Below are 20709 nucleotides of genomic sequence, written 5' to 3' on the forward strand. Positions count from 1 at the left end.
TGCAGTTGTTTGTGGAGTGTGACCGATGTCCAGGAGAATGTAAAATATCTTGAGCTGAAAGGCCTTGGGGATATCATTAGAAAATGTCAGTGTCCCCCTCAGGACAGTCAGATAGGATGTCAAGTGTCACTTGGCCTGATAGTAAAGAAACTTTTCCTTTGCATCAAAGGAGAGCTGTAGAAAATGCATTTTTCAGGATTAACTTAAAACATATAATTCACTGAGCATGCTTGCCGCATTAGGTCATCTGTTTGGGTATGTGGCAAGCAGACTGGGCTGCTTTTTGAACAAAGGAGGTTCACCAATATCTCACAGTCTTCTGGGGCATTGAATTTATTGTTTGAAATAACCTAGCTCCTTTAGAAAGCCTTTCTTTGCACTGAACACGCTTCCTGAAAAACAGCAGCCCAGCACATTGCAAATTAAAGCTTTTTCTCTCCGCCTGTTTTTTTTGGAGCCCTACTTTGTTCACGGTGTTATTTGATCCCGCTTACCGCAGGCTTCCCAGACATCAAAGCACAGTTTGAGACAGAACTCAAGAGCCCCACTGAAACACGAGCAGAGAGATCTACCTGTTTGACTGGGGACTCTCTAATTTATTTTCTTTTCTGCCTGGCTGTTTGCCCCCCGTGGGGGCTGCCTCGGGTGCACGGGATTCACGCTCAGCCGTGGTTCCTCGCAGCCCAGCTAGCAGCGAGGGCTCCTCCTGCCCTGCTAAAATCTGCCTCCTCCTGGGGATGTTCAGCAGGGCTGCCCAGCCGATATTGTCATTACTGGCTTTGATGGTTTGTGCTCCTTGGCTGCCTGGCAGTGTGTAACGTTTCAGAGCGGGGTATTAATAACTCAGTGCTATGTGGATATCAAAAGAGGCTCGTGTGTCTCAGTTAGGGAAGGGAGTTGATGCAAAAATGCTTTTTTAAGAGCAGAGCTATGACGTGGAACCAAATCCAGGCCGGTTTCAAATAAGCTGATGTGGCCTCTCCCAAGTTTTGGGTTTGTTAAAGCTCTGGTTTACGTCTGTGCTCCCTGCTGGAGTTTTCCAGACAGACAGAGGGCTTCGCTGAAATGTGCTGGGCCTCTCCCCCTGCCACCTTTCAGTCTTGTGGAGAAGAAACGAGAAAACTTAAGTGGGAAGGAGACAATGGCCACATGATAGCTCTGCAATCAGCTGCTAAAATCCTTCCTTTCCTCTGGAAAGGCGGGATGAGGGTGATTGTGCATTTGGGGATTAAGTGCAACGAAGTTACAAAAGGCAGTACCTTAATCCTTTTTCTCTCTTTCTTCTCCCTTCACTCCATGCTTTCCATTCCCTGTTACTCATCCATTTTTCTTTTTTTTTTTTTACATATCTCTTTTTATTCATCCCCGCCCTTTTCCGTCTCCACGGGACACTGTGTTTGTGCGCTGTGGGCTCCCGGCACCGCACGCAGCTCACCCTTTCTTTCTCCAATCAGGATGGCGGCCTAGTGGAAGAGCCCACTACTTCACCATTTTTGCCTTCACCAAGCCTGAAGCTCCCCCTTTCAAACAGTGCACTCCCTAATCAGACCCTGGGCGGGATTGCCTCAGGGCTGGGCATGCAAAACTTGAATTCTTCTAGACAGGTAAGGCTGTTGGGGGAGATCCCGAGGGGAATTTCGGCTCTCTTGGAGTAGCTGCTAGTGGCCTTGTCAGCCTCTTCCCCAGGAAAAACGGGTTTAAACTGGAAGTGCAGCAGCTTTGTTCATGTGAAATATCCGAGGAGGAGCTACCTGCTGAGTGAACATTTCACCTTACAGGACATAAAAGAACTGTGTAGTTGTAATTAGCCTGCTGATGACACATATCCATCCACAGGAGGCTGAGTGTTATGGATTTATACCCCTGAACCCTGGAGTGGCTCTGCCTTCACTGATGGGAAATCTCTTATTTTTTGAGGCATTGCTAATTGTCACAGACTCTAAGGCAGTGAGATGGCTCTAATTCATCTTTCCTGGCTGGTATAATTATTCTGTGATGTGATGGGGAATTTTTAATTCCTGCTCCAAGTGTCAAGGCATCTCATTGTTTTAACAGGTGTCAAGAAAGAAACTGGGCTTCCAGCACTTAGGTCAAGTAGAGCATCAAGTTAGGGGAGTTTTGGCCCCTGGGTAGAACAGGCTGAGAGGGAAAGAAAAGGAGAGGAGATGAAGGGGCAGGGAAACTGATAACCACCATGAGTGAGAAGCCATAAAGTACTGCTGATTATGACAAGGTTATTTTTGCCATCAAACTGAAGTCCCAGCAAAGTTAAGAAATAAGAACACAGAAAAACCGTCATTCTGTTGTGGCTCTTTATTATGTATATTCTTTTTAAGTCGGTTTTCTTAAGGCAATACTTGTCCAGCACTCACAGCCCATTAAGCACATCTTTCCGAAGCAGTCTCCACTAATAGCATGTCCATTATCAGTAGCTTTGTAAAATGACTAAGTAAAAAAAACTGCTTAGCCAGCTGGAGGATGGGGTTATTGGGAGTTTAATGCCTCCATTCTCCTGTCCCTTGCTATACAAATACGAACATTTTTGACAAGTACTTTTGATTGTTCATCTTGTGACCCTCCAGGGTTCTGCATCCCTGAAGCCATCTTCAGCTTCAGCTGCCTTTTGTTCAGGCTTCTGTACAAGGTTCTGGGGGTTTGGGATGTTGGGTACTCGGCAATCTTTGCCCTGCCCAGTTCCAAACCTGCTTTTCAGTAATTTGTATGTGCTGATTGGTGCCTGACATAATCACTAAGAATAAAGCTTGCACAGACAAATAACAGCCAGATTCTGTGCTGAGTGGTGTCATTAAGTGCCTGTGTCCCTGTTGTCCTGCTGCAGATACCGAGTGGCAATCTGGGTATGTTTGGCAATAGCGGAGCAGCACAAGCCAGGACCATGCAACAGCCGCAGCAACCGCCAGTGCAACCTCTTAATTCATCCCAGCCTAGTCTTCGTGCTCAAGTGCCTCAGTTTCTATCCCCTCAGGTCAGACAACACCTCACTCATTTGTTTTCCCTTTCCCTGGAACTCTTCCCATGTGCTCTGTCATGCTCCTGAGGCTGCTGCCTGGCTCTGTGTGTGTTGTTTTCTAGGCAGGAAGATGTGCCATGGCTGAGCTGTTCTCACATGCATATCATATAATTATCTCTGAGAGCACATTCTCATGCTCCTTTTTGCACAGTGGTGTTCCTGAGGAGTTTGTTCTCATCTCTTTTTTTATAATTGAACGCTTGAGTGCGGTTATTATGATTGTGTTAGAGCCTCTTGCTAATTTTTTTGATAGCTCATGGTATTACTTGTGGAGTTAGTAACATTTTCCAGCTGATGTGACTCTTATTAATGGCTCACACAGTTGCCGCTGTTAAAAGTAAATGTACAATGTTTAACACTCTTCTCTTCTTTAGGTTCAAGCACAGCTTTTGCAGTTTGCAGCAAAAAACATTGGTCTCAGCCCTGCACAGTTAACCTCGCCAATTAATAATCCTCAGCATATGACGATGTTGAACCAGCTCTATCAGCTGCAGCTGGTAAGTTAAAAGACGTGGCAGAAAAGCTCTAAATCAGAGTTGAAGGCATGAAGATAAGATAGGAGAATGACTAAATTTTTAAATGGCACGACAGATCTTCAAAACAAATCAGCTGCTGATTTCTTTAGTAAAGTTTCTATTTAAAGAAACACAATCATTTTTGTTTGCCTTGGGCTTTATAAATAGTAATTTGTGGAATAATTATCCTTTACAGCTGATCAGTGGAACTAAAAGTCAGTTGTCTTCCTGCTGGTATGAGTAACCCAGTGTGTTCTCAAACAGCACTGGCCTGTGTGTTACATGGCAGTAGAAAGATAAAACTGGACATGTGTCACAACATAACGAGAGAAATCTTGGCAGTGCTGGTCACCTGAGTTACCTACAGAACTTCTTCACTTGCCTCACTGAAAAATAAAGTGAATTTCTTTTAATTAATGGAGTGTATATTAAACACGTCATGTGATAAGAACTGCTTACTTCCATGTACTTCTGTGTTTGCAAATTTTATATATATGTTTTTAAATGCATATGAAAATACTTAATTGGATTTTAAGAATATTTTAAAAAGAGATACTGTGACCTCAGTATTGGCCAGGGTTAAACATAAAATTATAGATGGCAGACTGGTTCAGTTGCTGGTTTCAATGTGCTAGTCAAACTCTTTTATTAGGAATAGTGTTTGATACTGTTATTCATTTCTGATTATTTTCTCTAGTTTTGAGGAGCACAGCATTATTCTCATGATAATTGGACAGTAGCCAACTACGTGAAAAATACCTATACAGAATGCCTTTGGATTTTGAATTAATGTGTTTCAGAGAAACTTACCATGTTAAAAAATGTGCTGCTGAGCCAGCTACTTGAAAAGTGTCAATTTTTTTCAAGAAAAAATCATCACAAGTGATTTAACTATAAAGTATTGGCAGAACTCAACATGGCCAAACCAAAAATAACAATTGGTATTTATACTATTTGTATAATACCATAAACTTCTATTTTAATTTTTGCTTTGTGTTGCAGTTATTTCAGAAAAAAAAAAAAAAAAAAAGTAGGTTCTTAATTTTCATGACCACTTTTTGCCACGTGGACCCGTTACTTTAAGAAAATGAACATGGGACTTGAAAAGAAGTATTATAAAATACATTTGTGACAGGATTATCGCCGTTGCTCCGTGGAGTGTTTTCAGAACATTGCAGGGTTTGCCTTTTCAAAGGCAGGTTTGCCTGTGTTGTGGTGCAGCAGAGCAGTTGGAGGGGGCGTGTTGAGCTCGCTGTGTGTGCTGTGTCTGACCCGTCCCTGTCCCTGTCCCCGCAGGCGTACCAACGTTTACAAATCCAGCAGCAGATGTTACAGGCTCAGCGTAACGTTTCCGGACCCATGAGACAACAGGAGCAGCAAGTAGGTGTCCCTGCCAGCTCGAGCTCTGCTTTTAGGGTTTGGTTTCGGCTGCTTGGAGAGGCTCAGTGACGTTACACCAAAGCAGCTAAAGCATCCTGAAATCAGGAATGCAGTGCGTGGCTTGAGTGCTAGACAGGGGAGGTGCTGAGTGATAAAGCTGATCCTCAGCCTTGCTGGAGGAAAGCTTTTCAGCCCTCTATGCAGCCAGTTTGTATTTGTAAGGAGGCGCAGTTTGTTGTTTCCCTGTAGAGAAAGGCAAAGCAGCGCGGTGCTTTTGTGGATTGACCACTGACAGTTGCTTGTTGGCTCTCTCCCTGCAGGTTGCACGTACAATCAATAACATGCAGCAGCAGATCCAGCAGCACCAGCGCCAGCTGGCCCAGGCCCTGCTTATGAAGCAGCAGCCTCCCCCTCCACATCTATCTTTGCACCCCTCTGCAGGCAAATCAGCCATGGATAGCTTTTCACCCCATCCCCAGGCTCCCGGCCTTCCTGACCTGCAGACCAAAGAGCAACAGTCTTCACCGAACACCTTTGCTCCTTACCCTCTTGGTGAGTGTCCTCCTGCAGCAGCTGCACACAGGGAGTCCATCTCCTTCATTCACATCTCAGTGTAACAAATACAGATTTTATATATTTATATATATATATTTATTAAATAGCGCTAAAACGACAGTACAAACTGATGCTGTGGTAGCTGTATCTGCTCACCTGTGTTCTGCCTACAAATACCAGAACAGAAGATTTGCCTAATTAACTACTTATATACGCTGCTATTTCTGAACAAAATATAAATAAACAGCTAAATATAAATATAAATTAATAACTAAATATAACAATCTCTATATTATATTACGCTAATTATATTACATTATTAATAAATTACTAATAATATCAATTAACAACTCAATATAAATTAACTAATATAAATTAACTAATATAAATTAACTGCGTCACATTGTAAATTACACAGATGCCATATTGATAAACAGGAATATCATCTGGGAAAAAGTTGTGCAAAGTCTTCTTTCTGCTGTAGTCAGCACTGGTGAGGCATCGGTTTGGGTCAGTGTATTTCAAGAAATGCGTGGATCAGTTTGAAGGAATGCAGAAAGATTGTAGTGGTGGTGATTAACCGTTTCAAATACACAGCTGTTGAAGAAAAAATGAAATCCTCTGCTCACTAGTCTTAAACAGAAGATTTAAGAGAATGCAAGAATCTTCAAAAATGTAAAGGAGAGCTAGGAAGACATTTTCTTGCATTTCCTCCTGCAAGAGGTGTAATACACTTGAGTTGCTTAAAAGGAGATCTAGTTAGACATAAAGGATCACTTGGTTAAAGCAGGGTAGAGTACTGGAATAAATTATCTAGGCAGTTCCTTAAATCTTCTTCACCAGCATTTTGTGCTGGGTTAGACACAGATCTGTCAAATATGATTGAAGTCAAAATAATTGATTGGGCCTGGATAAAGAGTGAACAGAGCAGCCTTTCAGACCTGTTTGCTGTGTGATTGTTTGATGTATGCTGCAGACTTCCTTTATGGCATAAAGGAATTAATTTAATCTCTTTGTGACTCTCTTTATGCTGGGTACAATAGTATTGCCAAGCTTTATCTGCCATGCAGCAGTTAAGAAGGTAATTCTGACTGCTGTGGTGAGCTGTTGTGGCTGGGAGCATCAGAAGGCAAAAAGATTTGTGAATTAAAGGCCTCAGCCTGAGAGGTTCTTATGATATCTCAGCTTCCTCTGATTTGCTAACATTCAGGATTATATAGCAAAAAAGACCCAGATTCATGTCAGAGAAACATGTCAAAATTATTCCCTAAATAACTGTCTGCGTGATTTTGTTCTGTGTATACAAAATAGAAGCCCAGTTAGTGCAGAACCTGCTCTGATGAACAGCAGCTCTTTGTCTGACCTTGAACTGGTTCCTTTTCTTGGGTGATTTTTAGCAAAACGAAGTGGCAGGCATCGTGGGGGGTGCTGGGGAGGCATTAGGAATATTTTGGCTAAGCCATGGAATGGTTCCAACTGGTTTAAACACAACATTCCAGAGCATTCTTCCGAGACAAGTGAATAGACTGCAAGTAGAAACACTGACAGCTTTAAAATATTATCCCTACATCTTGGTTTCCCCCTTTTTAGCAAGGTTTTAGCTTTTTCTGAATTCATGGGAGTTCTTTTGGTGTTCCATAAGAGCAAAAGTTCTTGAGAACGTGCGTTGAAAATGCCACACATGCACACAGATACCTGAAAGTGAATGTTGAGTAATTCCTGCGGCTGGATTTCAAACACAGCTTTGCAATCCCTCAGTATCTGATGGATGTCTAAGGATCTCTTTCCCCCCACAGCTGGACTGAACCCGAACATGAATGTAAATAACATGGACATTACTGGTGGTTTGTCAGTGAAGGACACTTCTCAGTCCCAGTCTCGCCTTCCTCAGTGGACACACCCCAACTCAATGGATAATCTGTCTAGTGCTGCTTCTTCGCTTGACCAGAACTCCAGCAAGCACGGTAATGTCCCCTGGCAGCCCCTGCCAGCCTGGCTTTTGGTGATTCCAGCCACAATGCAATTGGAATTATTTCTCTTGTGGTCCTTTTTTGTGTAAGTGCTCACAAGTGGTTGGTACCGAGAGCCTCCGAGCCCGTGAGATTTTATAGATGATTTCTGCAATGAAGGGCTTGCAGCTGTCACTCCCTGCATGCAGTGTAGGAATGTTTTTTTCAGTTGTTGAATTTTGTTGCTGGGATCGTGGAGTTCAAGTAAAACAAGCCTTTAGTGTTGGCAAAACGAGTCCCACAATCTTCCCCTTATTCCAGACCTGCATACCTTCAATCCAAAAAAGCTTTACACTGGCTTTCTCCCACAAGTTTTCCAGTATCATCAACCTTTCCCTGAGCAAAGGTATGATAGATCACATAGTTACTCACCCTAGAGTTAGGGACACAAACTTCTTACTTTTCCGGAAACGATTGCTAATCTTTTTGAACACCTTTATCCCGAACGCCTCCAGTATCCTGAGCCAGTTATTCCTTTATTTCCTGTACCAAATTTATTCTCTTAGAACATGGGGTTCTGTTAAGTTTATTATATCCTGGATTTTATTATGAGCAGCATGAATTATTTCTTCTACAGCAGTTTTTTATTCTGCAAGTAGCTGCACTGCTGATGCCAAATAGTTGTTTGATAGTTTGTAGGAACATGAGAGCAGCCATTTCAAACCATCCATCCTGTCAGCACTGAATGCCATGGGAAGGATGAGATGAGGGATATTCCTTGGTATGCTGTCTCAGTGAGTTCCTATTTACCATCAGTGTGATGATTTGAATTATTTCGTCTTTTTTGGCAGGAATTTAATGCTGATTTCTTTATCTTGAGTATCTAGATTGTACCAGCAGTGTGTCTCTCAGCTGTAATCCCTGCTAGGGCTTCAGATGCCATTAAGCTTGGCTTACTGTGATTGCATTTTAGTTTTTTATCTTTGTAATACAGGGAAAAAAAAAATAAAACAATTACAAAATACATCCTGATGAAATTCCATACCCACAATTCCCCTTTCACTCCTTGCAGGTGCTATCCCTGGAGGTTTGAGCATTGGTCCTCCGGGAAAGTCCTCCCTCGATGACTCCTACGGCCGCTATGATCTGATCCAGAACAGTGAGTCTCCTGCCAGCCCACCTGTAGCTGTTCCTCACAGCTGGTCACGTGCCAAATCCGATAGTGATAAGATTTCCAATGGCTCCAGCATAAACTGGCCACCAGGTAACACAATCCAAAGCCTCGGTGTTGGACTGATGTCCCCCAAAGGCGTTGTTGGGCGCGTTTGTTGAGTCCTTCTGATGCGCAGGAGCTCTGGGGAATTGTGATTTCACGCACTTCCCTTTTTTATTGTGTTTGAAACAGAGTTTCACCCAGGAGTGCCATGGAAAGGACTGCAGAATATTGATCCTGAAAATGACCCCGATGTTACTCCTGGCAGTGTTCCAACTGGGCCTACCATAAACACCACGATCCAGGATGTGAATCGCTATCTGCTCAAGAGTGGAGGTAAACACACAAATTGCTTCCACATCTGTGCATACTTTCTTTTCCCTTCCAAAAAAGGGATGACCTCATTTGTTAGGATAAAACATATTTTTTGCATGTGCTCCTAGTCTAATAAAGCTTCTGCTCGGAACTGTCAGTGACTATCCAGAAATATCTGTTTTAAAAGAAGGGATTAAGAAGTTTCTTGTTTTCCATGGGAATGTAAATATTTTTATATTGGAAAAGGCTGTGAGATGTACTTTCGACTTCTGTGGTCGCTGGAAGTTTTTCTAACCTGTATCTCACTCACATGGTTTTGATCAGGATTTTGCTCTCCACACTGCCCACCCTCCTCCATACGCTTTGTGGAATTCTCAGAAGACTCAATAAAAAAATTCCACAGTTGTTGCTGAGACAGCAGGCTCTGCTACACTAATTAATTGTAGCTTTGTTAGAAGATCAATAAGCAAAATAAATTAGAACTGTTTTATCTCCAAAACCATAAAAGAAAAAAAATGGGAATTGATAGTAAACTAGCATTTCCCAGTTCTATTTCCATTCCTTTTGTCTTGGCAGTGCTTACTCCAGAATAAAAAGGGAATTCTCTAAAACAAGAAAGCATTGTGACTGTGCTAATTGTTAGCTACGTGTGCTGGAAGTTGATCAAGGGAAAGGTGGCTTGGTTAATTGTGATCTGAGTGCCAAAATAGCCAAGTTACCTGCACTCTGACAGAGCACTGCAATTGGCACAGGAATAGCATCATCAGGCTGTCCAGGAGGACTTGTCAGGAGTAAAAATGTGGGGTTTGTTTTAACAGTTACATCTGTGATACCAGCACAGATTGTAAATCAGGGCTATCCTTGAAGTGGGGGTCCAGCTCTGGCCTTGTTACCTCAGGCAAGGGATGGGAAACACGAGGGAAAGGAATCCAGAATGTTGATTGCCTGCAGTGGTTTTGGTGGTGTCTTAGCAGGAAGCAGCCTTTCTTTCAGCTGAAACATTTGGGTCATGAACAAGGTTGAATTAACACCTGATGACTCCAGAGTGCTTCCAAGGGGATGGGCAGGTTGGAAGTTACAAAAAGAAAAGCTGTAAGATGCAATTCAGTGCCACTTCAGACACAGTGCACCCAAGAAATACTCCTCAGGCCAGAAGCATCAACCTACAGAGCTGTACCTGTGAAATCAGGTGATACCCACTACAGGTCTTGCTGCTTTAGAGAAGGAACTCTGGCTCTGTTGGTGCATAATCTGCCTGTGGAGTGAAGAAATAACTCCTCTCCTTAGAGAGGGTCAGCAGAGATGGTCTTTGCAGAAGTAAACAGGTCCTCAAGAGGTCAGACCTTCTGAAAAGCAGTGCCTGTGCTTATTTTCCTCATTAGCTTTTTAGCTTGGTAGTAATGGAATTTTAATAAAAACTTTAGTTACAGAATCTGTTTCTTTATGCTTGTATAACTGCAGCCTGAAGCACAGAGCTTGTACTGACAGAGCTGCTCCCCAGTTACAGGGTCAGGCTGTGGGATGTGCTGTCCTTGCCCTGTGCACTTAAAAACAGGCAAAACTTAAGACTTTGGGTCAATTTTTGCTTTGCCCCGTTTGCTAATGAAGCTTTGGAGGGTCAGCTGCTATGAGCTGAGAGTTGCAGCCGTGAGGAACCAGGACCATTTTCAGCTCTGTGGGCCTTTGAATCTGCTGTAATTTCATAGTTCCTGCCTGGGAAATAGATTATTTCCAGACAGGGCCTGATGGGGAGTTCTGCTGCTTGAAACTGATGTCTGTATTGGTGTCCCGTGGAGCACAGGGAGTCTGGTTATGGTGACGTTTGGCTGATTGCTGTTCCAGTTAAAAACAAAGCCTGTGGTTTTTATTGAGCTGTGAGGGATGGGATTGTCCTTTTACTTCCTCCCTTCTACCTCAACGCAGTGCTCTTTGCTACAGAGCTCACCTATTTTTATTAGTCAGTTAAAGATGTTTCAGTATCACAGCCCATCTCTGTGTGTCAGGAATGATAAGTCACCAAGGATACACACTTGATTTTGTTGGTGGCTAGAGAGAATACTTTCAGCTCTGCTGGTCTTTGCAATGAAGATTTTTGATTTTATGTTCAGTTTCTTTCATTTGCTGCCGGTAAGGAAACAGTACATGTGCTTAGATAGCTGCTCAGATTGTAAATGATTTACTGAGGTGGTTTTGTGCTATTTCATTTATGTTATCAGTTTGAGAAGGGATTGCTGAAATATATCTTTGCTTTTACTGGAAGTCTGCAAAAATTTAAAGATACTTGTGGGCATTAGGATGTAGGGGAAGTGTTTACCTTGAGTAATTTAGGACAGATCACCCGTGGTAGGAGGATAGTTTATCATACACATCTCTGCTCATCTACAGTTGCCATTGCCTAAGTCAGCTGGCAGAGGACCTTTATAAATGAAGCCTGTTCCTCTGAGACTAAACACTTTAACATTGATTCTTTGAGTCACGTGTCTTAAAAGAAATGCAGAATTTCCCTTCTGCTCTACAGTTGTTCCTGTGCCAGCTTTCTTCTCTTTCCTTCTAAAGACTTCTGCCCCACTTTCTCACGCATCCAGTAACATTTCATTCCTAGACTTCAGAGACCAGGCTAATTAAGGAGAATGCCCTGCATGGTTTGTATTTGCACATAATAGATTTGCTTATGTCACACCAAACATCATTATGCCCATCTTTCTTAGTTGCTTCTCTGCTGGTTCTGCAGGGTCATCCCCAACATCATCTCAGAATGCCACGCTGCCTTCATCGAGTGCCTGGCCTCTTAGTGCCTCCGGCTACAGTAGCTCTTTCAGCAGCATTGCATCTGCACCTAGCATTGCAGGTACGGCCTTTCTGCTTCCACAGCTTCTGCATTCCCAGGAAAAGGCCCTAGGGAGTGCTCTCCCCGTGCTCCCAGGAGTGCTGCCCCGGGCAGAGATGTGTTTGGAGCCCTGGGCTGGGTGGCAGCTCTCCTGTCAGCTCTGCGCTGGGGAGCGGTGGATGGTGCGCCTGGGATTGTGCTGAAAAATGCATTTATTCCACTTGGTGTCACTCAATGCTGGCATCGAGATCTTTGGGGGAGGAACACTGTCCAGGGCAGGAACGGACCCTTCCAGGAAGAGCTGATGTTAAAGAACTCGCTGTTAAAAGTGAAACATCTTCAGTAGTACCTCCCAGGGGTACTTTTTGCATGGCTCTGGGGGGTTTGGGGCTCTTTGTTGTCTTTTAATAGTCAAGCCAAAGCCTGATGCTCCCCTATATGGCTGAGCTTGTAGGTGAGCTAAATAATTACCCCATTTTCTTTACTGAGCTCTAAATCCTGGAGCTTCTTTTTGCAAAACATGGAAACTTTGCTTGCAAACTAGCTACCTGATTATGCAGTTTGTCCCATTATAAAGTCGTGTTGGGCTGTATAGGTGGATTAGATAAGAAAGTGCTGATCCACAGAAAACCTTCTACTTCTCTGAAGGTGCAGCCCCCGAGTTAGGCTGCAGGATGCAAAACTAAAAGGGCTTGTTTGCGATGTTTTCCTCCAGTGAAAGGAAAAGAAAGGAGTGGCTTGCTTTTCTTTATCTGTCATGCATTTCTGCTTTATTTGCTGCCTTTTTTTTTTTTTTCTAATTTATTTTTGCAGTGTCATCTAATGTTTGTGTCACCCCCATGAGAAGTGGTGTCACAGCAACACCTGGCCTGTGGTGCTGTGCCTGTGTTGGGTGCCCCATCAAAGGCTGGGCTGCTCGGAGCTCTCAAACTCAGACTTGCTCCTCTCCTCTCATCATTTTACACTCATTAATGTCTTCATTGTCATTGTCAAATTATTTTTGTTGCTGCAATTTGCCAGAAGATGGGAGAGTTGGTGCCCTTTCACTTAAATTGTTATGATTCAATATGAAGTAATTGAGTTAAACTATTTAGATAAATGGAGGCAATTTGGGGAATGTGTGTGTATGTAACTGAGTCTGTGATTTTGCAACTGGTAAATTTGGCTTTGGGACTCATAAAACTACTCAGTGCCTGCCTCATGTCCTAAAGCATTGATTCAGCATAAACTTAAATCTGCCAGTTCCAGTTTAATAAAAATTCACAAGATCTTTGCATCTTGGGCTTTATCAGACCAAACACTTTCTTCTTCTCTGCATTCAGGATGAAAGCATTAGGGCAGCAGAGTCAGAGCATCATTTGCTGGGGCAGAAGATGCAGGATTGTGTCTCTTTCAGCACATTCCAGCCCTGCATGTGCTGCCAGTGTTGGTAACAGCAGGACTGTGCTGTGACAGGGAATCTGGGCTCTAATTGCACAGCACGTGTTGGTAGCAGGCAGGGGTGTGTAAGTCTAAAGGTCAATAAAGATTTGTTTTGTCATCCATTATTTAAATCAATTCAGTCTGCCCCTCTGAATGCTATACTGTGTCTGCTGTTCTTGGGTTTGTGTTATTTTGTAAAACTTTGAATTGGCAGGAACAGCAGTAAGAGTTTGAAAACTGATCAGGGAATGAACAAGCAACAGCAGAAAGTTACAAAGACTGACAGGTTGTGGTGTGGTCTGATCTTTTGAAGGCCTAGTTTTTCTCAAAGTTACTTGGAAAAAAGAGTACAAGTTACTTCAGATATTCAGAAATAGTTTTTGTTGGTCTGTAATCTTCAGAATTTTAATAATGCAACGGAAGAACATGGATGTACTGAATTCTTTATATTTTATTATATAAAATGAGTTGTGCAAGAAAAAGTGTTTAAGTCCTGTTAAACCTTTGAGAGAGACAATCTTGAAGTGTTATATTATAATTTGGGTGAAATCAGATTTCACATACATCAGTTTTCTGGACTTTTCCCCTTGTATCATCTTTTACAAGAAAACGAAACAATAGATTTTCAAAAGGGAACTTGCATCTAGCGGGTAGTGTGAGGTTCACTAAACACAAAAGTACTGGAAATTGTAAACAGCGGTTTAAGTAGGTTCAAAGAATTTTGTATTTATAGCACTGGGTGATACAGAAAGCTGTCCTTTTCCTACTGAGAAGCTGGGAGGAGGTAGCCCATGATGAAGAACACCCAAATGTACTGTTCTTCTGTTACAGGTAAACTGTCAGACATCAAGTCCACGTGGTCCTCTGGCCCGATCTCTCACACCCAAGCCTCTCTGTCCCACGAACTCTGGAAGGTACCCAGAAACACTACAGCTCCGACAAGACCTCCTCCAGGCTTAACCAACACCAAGCCATCCTCCACGTGGGGTGCCAGTCCCCTGGGCTGGACCAGCTCTTACTCCTCTGGTACTCACATCCCTCTCTTCTGCCTTCTTTTTAGCGCTGTTTGCTTCCACTCTGCGTGTGAGGCTCCAGAAACCAGAGCTTTAACACAGCTGGAGTGGTTCTGTTCTGGGGATGTGTGGAAATCCTGCATCTCCTGTCCCTATTTTGTCACCGAGGCACACAAAGAAATCACACGCAGACAAGAGATTTTCGCAGAGGTTCCTCTGATCCAGCTCCTAGCTGAAAGAGCGGAGAGAAGAGAGCCCCTTTGTTTATTCTTTTACTTTTTATACATTTGTGGGTCTAGCAGAAGATTGGCTTTTTGGGGTTTCCACCCCTCAGCCTCAGTGGCCAGACCAATTGTCAGTTACAATTGTTTTCAGGTTAGAAATATGCAAACAAAAGACAGAGAATGAAAAACAATGGATTTGTTTATATTACTTCTGTGGGAAAGGTAGAAAAACTGCTCTAATATTCTACAGTAACTAAAAGATCTGACTCCATTTATGAAAATCAAAAGGCTAATAAAGAAACTCAGAAAAACCAGGGTAACACCTATTTTACTTTGAATAAGTTGTAAATGAAGCAATGTTGGGGATTTTACGTAGGAATTGCCCAATTTGTTTAACTCCCAACTAGGATTTTTTTCCCCCGGTTCCTTAATTTTTAAAAATGTCTTTCAAACACGTGTCCTGTTCTGTGGTGTGATCTAAGACTTCAAGAGGAGCCCATGGAATTTAATATGGAACACATGGATGTGAAGCTTTCAGGACCTGATGGCATTGCAGGGCCCTCAGGGAATGTCTGTATTTTTCCATGCAGGCCCCTTTTTTTATATGCCTTTGTTTGCTTTAATACAAATATGAGGAGCCATCAATCTGGCTATATATAGATATATATAGATATCTCTATCTGTATAAATACAGCTATTTATGCAGGTATTACTCCTATTTTATAAAGCTGTTTTAATAATCTGCTGACACTAAGTTGAGAATTAAATGTACTTCCGTCTTCCTTCCATTTATTTTGGATGTTTCTTCACCAAACCCCCACCTGGAAGGGCAGATGAAGCTGCCCCACAGGATCCTCTGTGATTCTCAAATGCCCCTCATAAATATCAAGCTTGTGCAGCTTCTTACTGTAAACCAACCCAGCTGTAAAGCACCAGGCTGAGGTTGTTAGAGCAGGTTTTGTTGGTTATGTCCTTGCATCTTCAATCAGGGCATTGTCAGTGCAGAAATACCTGTTTTGAATAAGTCATGCACGTTAATCTGTCACTGGCAAGAGAGCAGAGCGCTGCAGTGCTATAAAAATCTTTGTTAGCAAGCAGCAATCTGAGCTTGGACATCAGAACCGCTTTTAAAATGCATCTTCCAGGTCAATTCTAGTGCATCCTGAGGATCCAGTTTGTTGCAGTGCCATACCTGCACGTTGGTTCCTTAATAGTTACCGTGGGAGCATGAAAAATGCCACAGATCTTTGAAATGGAACAAGAGCAGCTTTTCATTCAGCAGCCTTTCCTTCCTAGGGAGGCAGTAAATCAGGATGTGAGGAAACTGCTGTAGGATTTGTTTTCAGCAGCACTGAGGCTTGTTAGTGTGTTGTGATTCCAGATAAATTTGCCTGTAAGGTGCTCTCCAGAGACCGTGATCAAATGTTTTGTTGTGGAATTTGTGTTGCAGGTTCTGCATGGAGTACTGACAGCTCAGGGAGAACAAGCAGCTGGCTGGTTCTTCGGAACCTCACCCCCCAGGTAACTGGAACTGTACAAAAATGGGCAGGAAAACACACTTGAATTTAAGGGATGATGACAACAGCATTTAGCAGCCTTGGCCATTTGATTCATTTGAAAGAAGAATAATTATTCTGCATTTATTACAAGTATCTGTCTTCTACAGGGAATTTGTTAAGTTTTGAAAGTGCTGTCAAATCAAGTATGAACTTTCAAGCCTGTAATTAGTCATTCATTAGTCATTTGTGTGTGTCTAAGTTTGGAGGTGAATGATGTTGTAAAGCACGTACAGAGATGTAAAATCTGATTTTCCTGTGGGTTTTTTGGGTTCTTCTCATATGTCTGTCACATCCTCTACTTGCCTTTCACGGTGTCATTCCATAGGGAGAACATAAGCAACGAAGTCTTGGGTCCAAATTAATCTTGGGGAAAATTTAATTACATTTATGAAGTGTGTTTTCCCTTTGACTTATTTCTGGATTTCTATGGACATCTAATGATAAATATAATTTGTATAACCTAAATTGGGAAAATTTGTGTACTGGACCGTAGGGAATTCTTAAAAAGGCCCTCAATGCAGAGAGCAATAAGTGTGGAATTAAGTTCTTTTTTCCTTTCACTTAGTACTCACTCTTCAGCTTTTAAACACTTGTTAATGAAGCATTTCAGGTAAGATCACGATACCACAGGTGACCTTTGCTGCCCTTGCCTCCTCTCCCAGATCGATGGTTCCACACTGCGGACACTGTGTTTGCAACACGGCCCTCTCATCACATTCCACTTGAACCTGACCCAAGGGAATGCTGTGGTCCGATACAGTTCCAAGGAGGAAGCAGCCAAGGCCCAGAAGTCTCTGCACATGTACGTTTCTGTTCCCTTTTTCTTTTGGTACAAAGCCACTTCTAGCTCAGAAAATAGTTTCTTAAATGTAACCGATCGCTAGTTGCTTCAGTCTCCATTTTCAAGGTTACCTAATGAGAGAGAAAAATGTTAACTGGGGGAAGATGCTGAAAAAGAGGGCCTTACAAAACTTCATTCAGCATAAATAATATCTTCAGTTAGGATTTGTCACCTGTGAGGCCACAAAGAATTTGTAAGAGGTGATGAGGATTCCAGAGGGAGCTCAGGGAGAGCACAGGATGAGGTTTTAGCTTTACAGGGAAACAGAGAGGCTAAAACAATGCTAAATAAGGAATGTGTTCATGGGGGTCACCTTTTTTTAAAGGAGCTGTGAGGGAAGTGTGTGACAACAAAATCTGCTTTTTAGGAGATTCTTAGGAAATTTTAAAATCCAAATTGACATAAAGGCTGGAGAATTGGAGTGATCAAATCAGTGCCATAGGGAAGAGTGAAGAACACAGGAAGTGATGTTTCAGGAGAATTACTTGGGTATTTAGAGTTGGGAAGCAATTCCCTTTATCAACAGGTTATAGCATGAGCATAATCAAAGTACTGAGGCAGTGGGAGCATCATTTGGCTGGGGAGCTTCTGTCTTACTCCTGAAGAGAACTGAGGCTCCAGGATGTGTCAGTTAGAGGAGGTGGTCTCCACGTGCGTGGATTTGGGTGTTTGTGGATGTAGGAAGGTGGATAGAAAACAGGAACAGAGCAGGCTTGGTTGAAGAGACAGGGACTGGTCAAAGTGAATGGATGTGGTAGAAGTTTTCAGCTTGGGGAAAGGTCACAGAATTGCTTGGGTTGGGAGGGACCTTAAAGCTCTTCCAGTCCCACCCCTGCCATGTGCAGGGACACCTTCCACTGTCCCAGATTGCTCCAAGCCACATCCAGCCTGGCCTTGGACACTTCCAGGGATCCAGGGGCAGCCACAGCTTCTCTGGACACCCTGTGCCAGGGCCTGCCCACCCTCACAGCGGAGAATATTTTCCTCAGATCCCACGTAACCCTGCTCTCTGTCATTCTGAAGCCATTCCCCTTTGTCCATAATCTCTCTCCCTGTTCCCTGGAGGCTCACTGGAAAGCTGCAGTTGAGGTCAAACTGACCAACCCCAATTCCCACAGCCATTCCCTCCAGAACACCCACCAAAAAAAGCTCTTTGCTCACCCCCTACCTCACATCTCCCTTGCCGCCCTCAGGTGCGTCCTGGGCAACACCACCATCCTGGCGGAGTTTGCGGGCGAGGAAGAAGTGAACCGCTTCCTGGCGCAGGGGCAGGCGCTGCCGCCCACCTCCAGCTGGCAGTCCAACACTGGATCCACCCCGAGCCGCCTGGGCTCCTCGGGCAGCTCCCACGGGCTGGTGCGCCCCGACGCCGGCCACTGGAACCCCCCGTGCCTGGGGGGCAAGGGCAGCAGCGACCTGCTCTGGGGAGGGGTGCCCCAATACTCCAGCAGCCTTTGGGGTCCCCCCAGCGCCGACGACGGCAGAGTCATCGGGAGCCCCACGCCCCTCAACACCCTGCTGCCGGGGGATCTGCTCAGCGGGGAGTCCATCTAGGAGAGAACAGGATGGAAATAACAATCATCAGCACTAAAGGAAAAGAAAAAAAAATTTAAATAAAAAAAATTAAAAAAAAAAAAATTAAAAAAAATGGTAACCCTTTCCAGTCCCGGGCTTGATGAAGAATCCAGCTTTAACCCATGAGACTGGCAGCCCTCCTTAGTACCTCTGTCCAATATCGAATCCGAAACTGCAGAAGTCCTTGTGAACTGTTCCTGAAACAGTATGGGCTCCTTTGGTCAGTGTCACATGCTAATGACAGGTTTTACTTTTTTCATGGCTTTTGATTTTTGTTGTTTTATGTCGTCTTTTTATGTTTGTATGGTGACTTTTCAAAACCAAGTATAAAAGCTGCTTAGAATAGGTCTATCATGAAGGGCACTTTTCAGAATTTGGGCTGGAAAGGGTTATTTTATCAGCTGGGGGGGGGTGGGAAGGGGAAATGAAAGCCTATTTAAATGAGCCTGTGACTATTATGCACATTACAGAGGCGGACCCAATAATCAGAAAGGGTGAAGTGTGATATTTTACCATTGGTACAGAAAAGTGACGAATCCGAGTGGCAACTCTGGACTGTACAGGTTGAGAGGGGGGGAGGGAGGGCAGGGTTGGGGTATCTCTGTGTCCACTACTCCCATGGATCTGCCTATGCACATTACCCTTGTTTCATTACTTTTTCATGTCATTTTTTTTAATCCCAAAAAAAAAAAAATTAAAAAAAAGTAAAAAAAAGACTAAAAAAAAAAATCAATGAAGAAACAAAACAAAAAAAAAAACCTTAAAAAAAAAAAAAAAGCAACAAACCATATCAACATGCAAATACTTGAATCCAGCAGGCCAATAACAAAATGTGAACACTTTCTAAGTTGAATTATTACACTTCCAGGTCAGCATCAGTACACAAAAAACAGGCTCTAAGAATTTTTTTTTTAAAAAAAAGTTCAGACTCTATGTTTTTGTTGGGACAGATGTGAGTGTGTGTGAGTGTGTGTGTGTGTGTGCCCACGTGTGGTTTAACTCAAAGTGTGAAGTTTTTTCCTTTGGTTCAGTATATGCTTTTTATTTGCTCATTGGTCAAATGTTTAATTGTTATTAGCTTCTAACTTTGCACTGAGTGTCCGCAGCCCTTCTTGTAGCTAATCCTGTAATGGTAAAAAACACACAAAAAATAAAAAAAAAAAAAAAACAAACAAAAAAAAAAAAAAAACAACAAAAAAAAAAAAAAAAAAAAAAAAAAGGAAAGAAACTGATAGAAGGGGCCGGCGACAATTCACGTGTAAATGTTTACTCAAGGACTCTTATTGCATTTTAAAAATTACAGTGTGTATCTCTGGAGAATAATATGTATATCTACCTTTAGCGGCTTTTTATTGTGGACTAATGCAAGAAAATTATTACCGGAGTATTGCACCATTTTTCCATTCGGAATATAAAGTTAAAAAAAAAAAAAATACTCTTGTTGAACTGTGGCCATAGATAATTGTAAAGAGTTGATAGTTCCCTTGCAAGCAGGAACAGAAACAAGCACTTGGACATAAGTTTTGACTGCTTTTGGAGGAGCCAGGAGTTTTGGCTCCCACCTGTTTACAGACCTTTTTTTCTCCTTCAAACTTTAAAATAAAAAAAGGAATTCAAAAAAAAAAAAAAAAAAAAAAAAAAAAATTAAATTTAAAAAAAAAAAACAAACAAAAAAAAAGACTTCCATCGTAAAGAAAACTATTTTCAGAATGAAGATATGCTACTTCAGAGCTCTGGGATTGAACAGTGTTGTTGTATTATCCTTTTCTTTGGCCATTGCTGTGTACTATTTTTGTTGTTGTTTTCCTCCTCTTCGTCAAAGTGGCGAAAACTTTGTGATCACTATCTTGCACATGGTGGAAGATGTCTCAGGAAAGCCGGGTTTCCCGAGGAGCAACTCCACACCATTTCATGTATTTTTAAAACCCAACTCCTAGCACTGAAGATATTATTAAAAAACAAAATAAAATTTAAAAAAAAAAAAAAAAAAAAAAAAAAGACAGTAAGAAAGAAGAAAATACCTAATCTAATGTGTAGCAGTTACATATTTACCAAATAATGGACTCAAAAGAAATAGATGTTTGAAGAGTGCTTTATATATTAAAAAATCGCTTTATGTTTAAAAAAAAAAATCAATGTTTTTGATTGTTTTGAAAGGAAGAAAGACAATGGAATAACATACACTTCAAGTATGTTTTAAAAATTATATGAACATTGTGCTCCCTGCCTGCTTGGATCAGGAAACTTGTGCATTACTTTTTTTTTTTCTTTTCTTTTTTTTTTTTTTTTT

General features: G+C 42.3%; 1 protein-coding gene across 11 annotated transcripts in view; it reads left to right on the top strand.

The window, feature by feature from the left end:
* TNRC6C (trinucleotide repeat containing adaptor 6C) overlaps positions 1-19576 on the top strand; it is a 98096-nt gene extending 78520 nt beyond the window's left edge. For 5 of the 11 annotated variants that reach the window (XM_058422894.1, XM_040082065.2, XM_040082066.2 and 2 more), the window contains 13 exons: positions 1431-1604; positions 2840-2986; positions 3406-3528; positions 4843-4926; positions 5247-5478; positions 7278-7445; positions 8503-8694; positions 8836-8979; positions 11690-11806; positions 14039-14233; positions 15895-15965; positions 16666-16805; positions 18038-19576. In XM_058422894.1, coding sequence (XP_058278877.1) covers positions 1431-1604; positions 2840-2986; positions 3406-3528; positions 4843-4926; positions 5247-5478; positions 7278-7445; positions 8503-8694; positions 8836-8979; positions 11690-11806; positions 14039-14233; positions 15895-15965; positions 16666-16805; positions 18038-18398 — 2148 coding nt within the window. In that variant the 3' untranslated portion in view covers positions 18399-19576. The remainder of the gene's footprint in view (positions 1-1430; positions 1605-2839; positions 2987-3405; positions 3529-4842; positions 4927-5246; positions 5479-7277; positions 7446-8502; positions 8695-8835; positions 8980-11689; positions 11807-14038; positions 14234-15894; positions 15966-16665; positions 16806-18037) is intronic. The other 6 variants (XM_040082068.2, XM_040082074.2, XM_058422895.1 and 3 more) reach the window with 4 other exon arrangements.
* The last annotated feature ends 1133 nt before the right edge of the window (positions 19577-20709 follow it).

Source organism: Hirundo rustica, chromosome 18, assembly GCF_015227805.2.
Source record: "Hirundo rustica isolate bHirRus1 chromosome 18, bHirRus1.pri.v3, whole genome shotgun sequence".
NCBI lineage: Eukaryota > Metazoa > Chordata > Aves > Passeriformes > Hirundinidae > Hirundo > Hirundo rustica.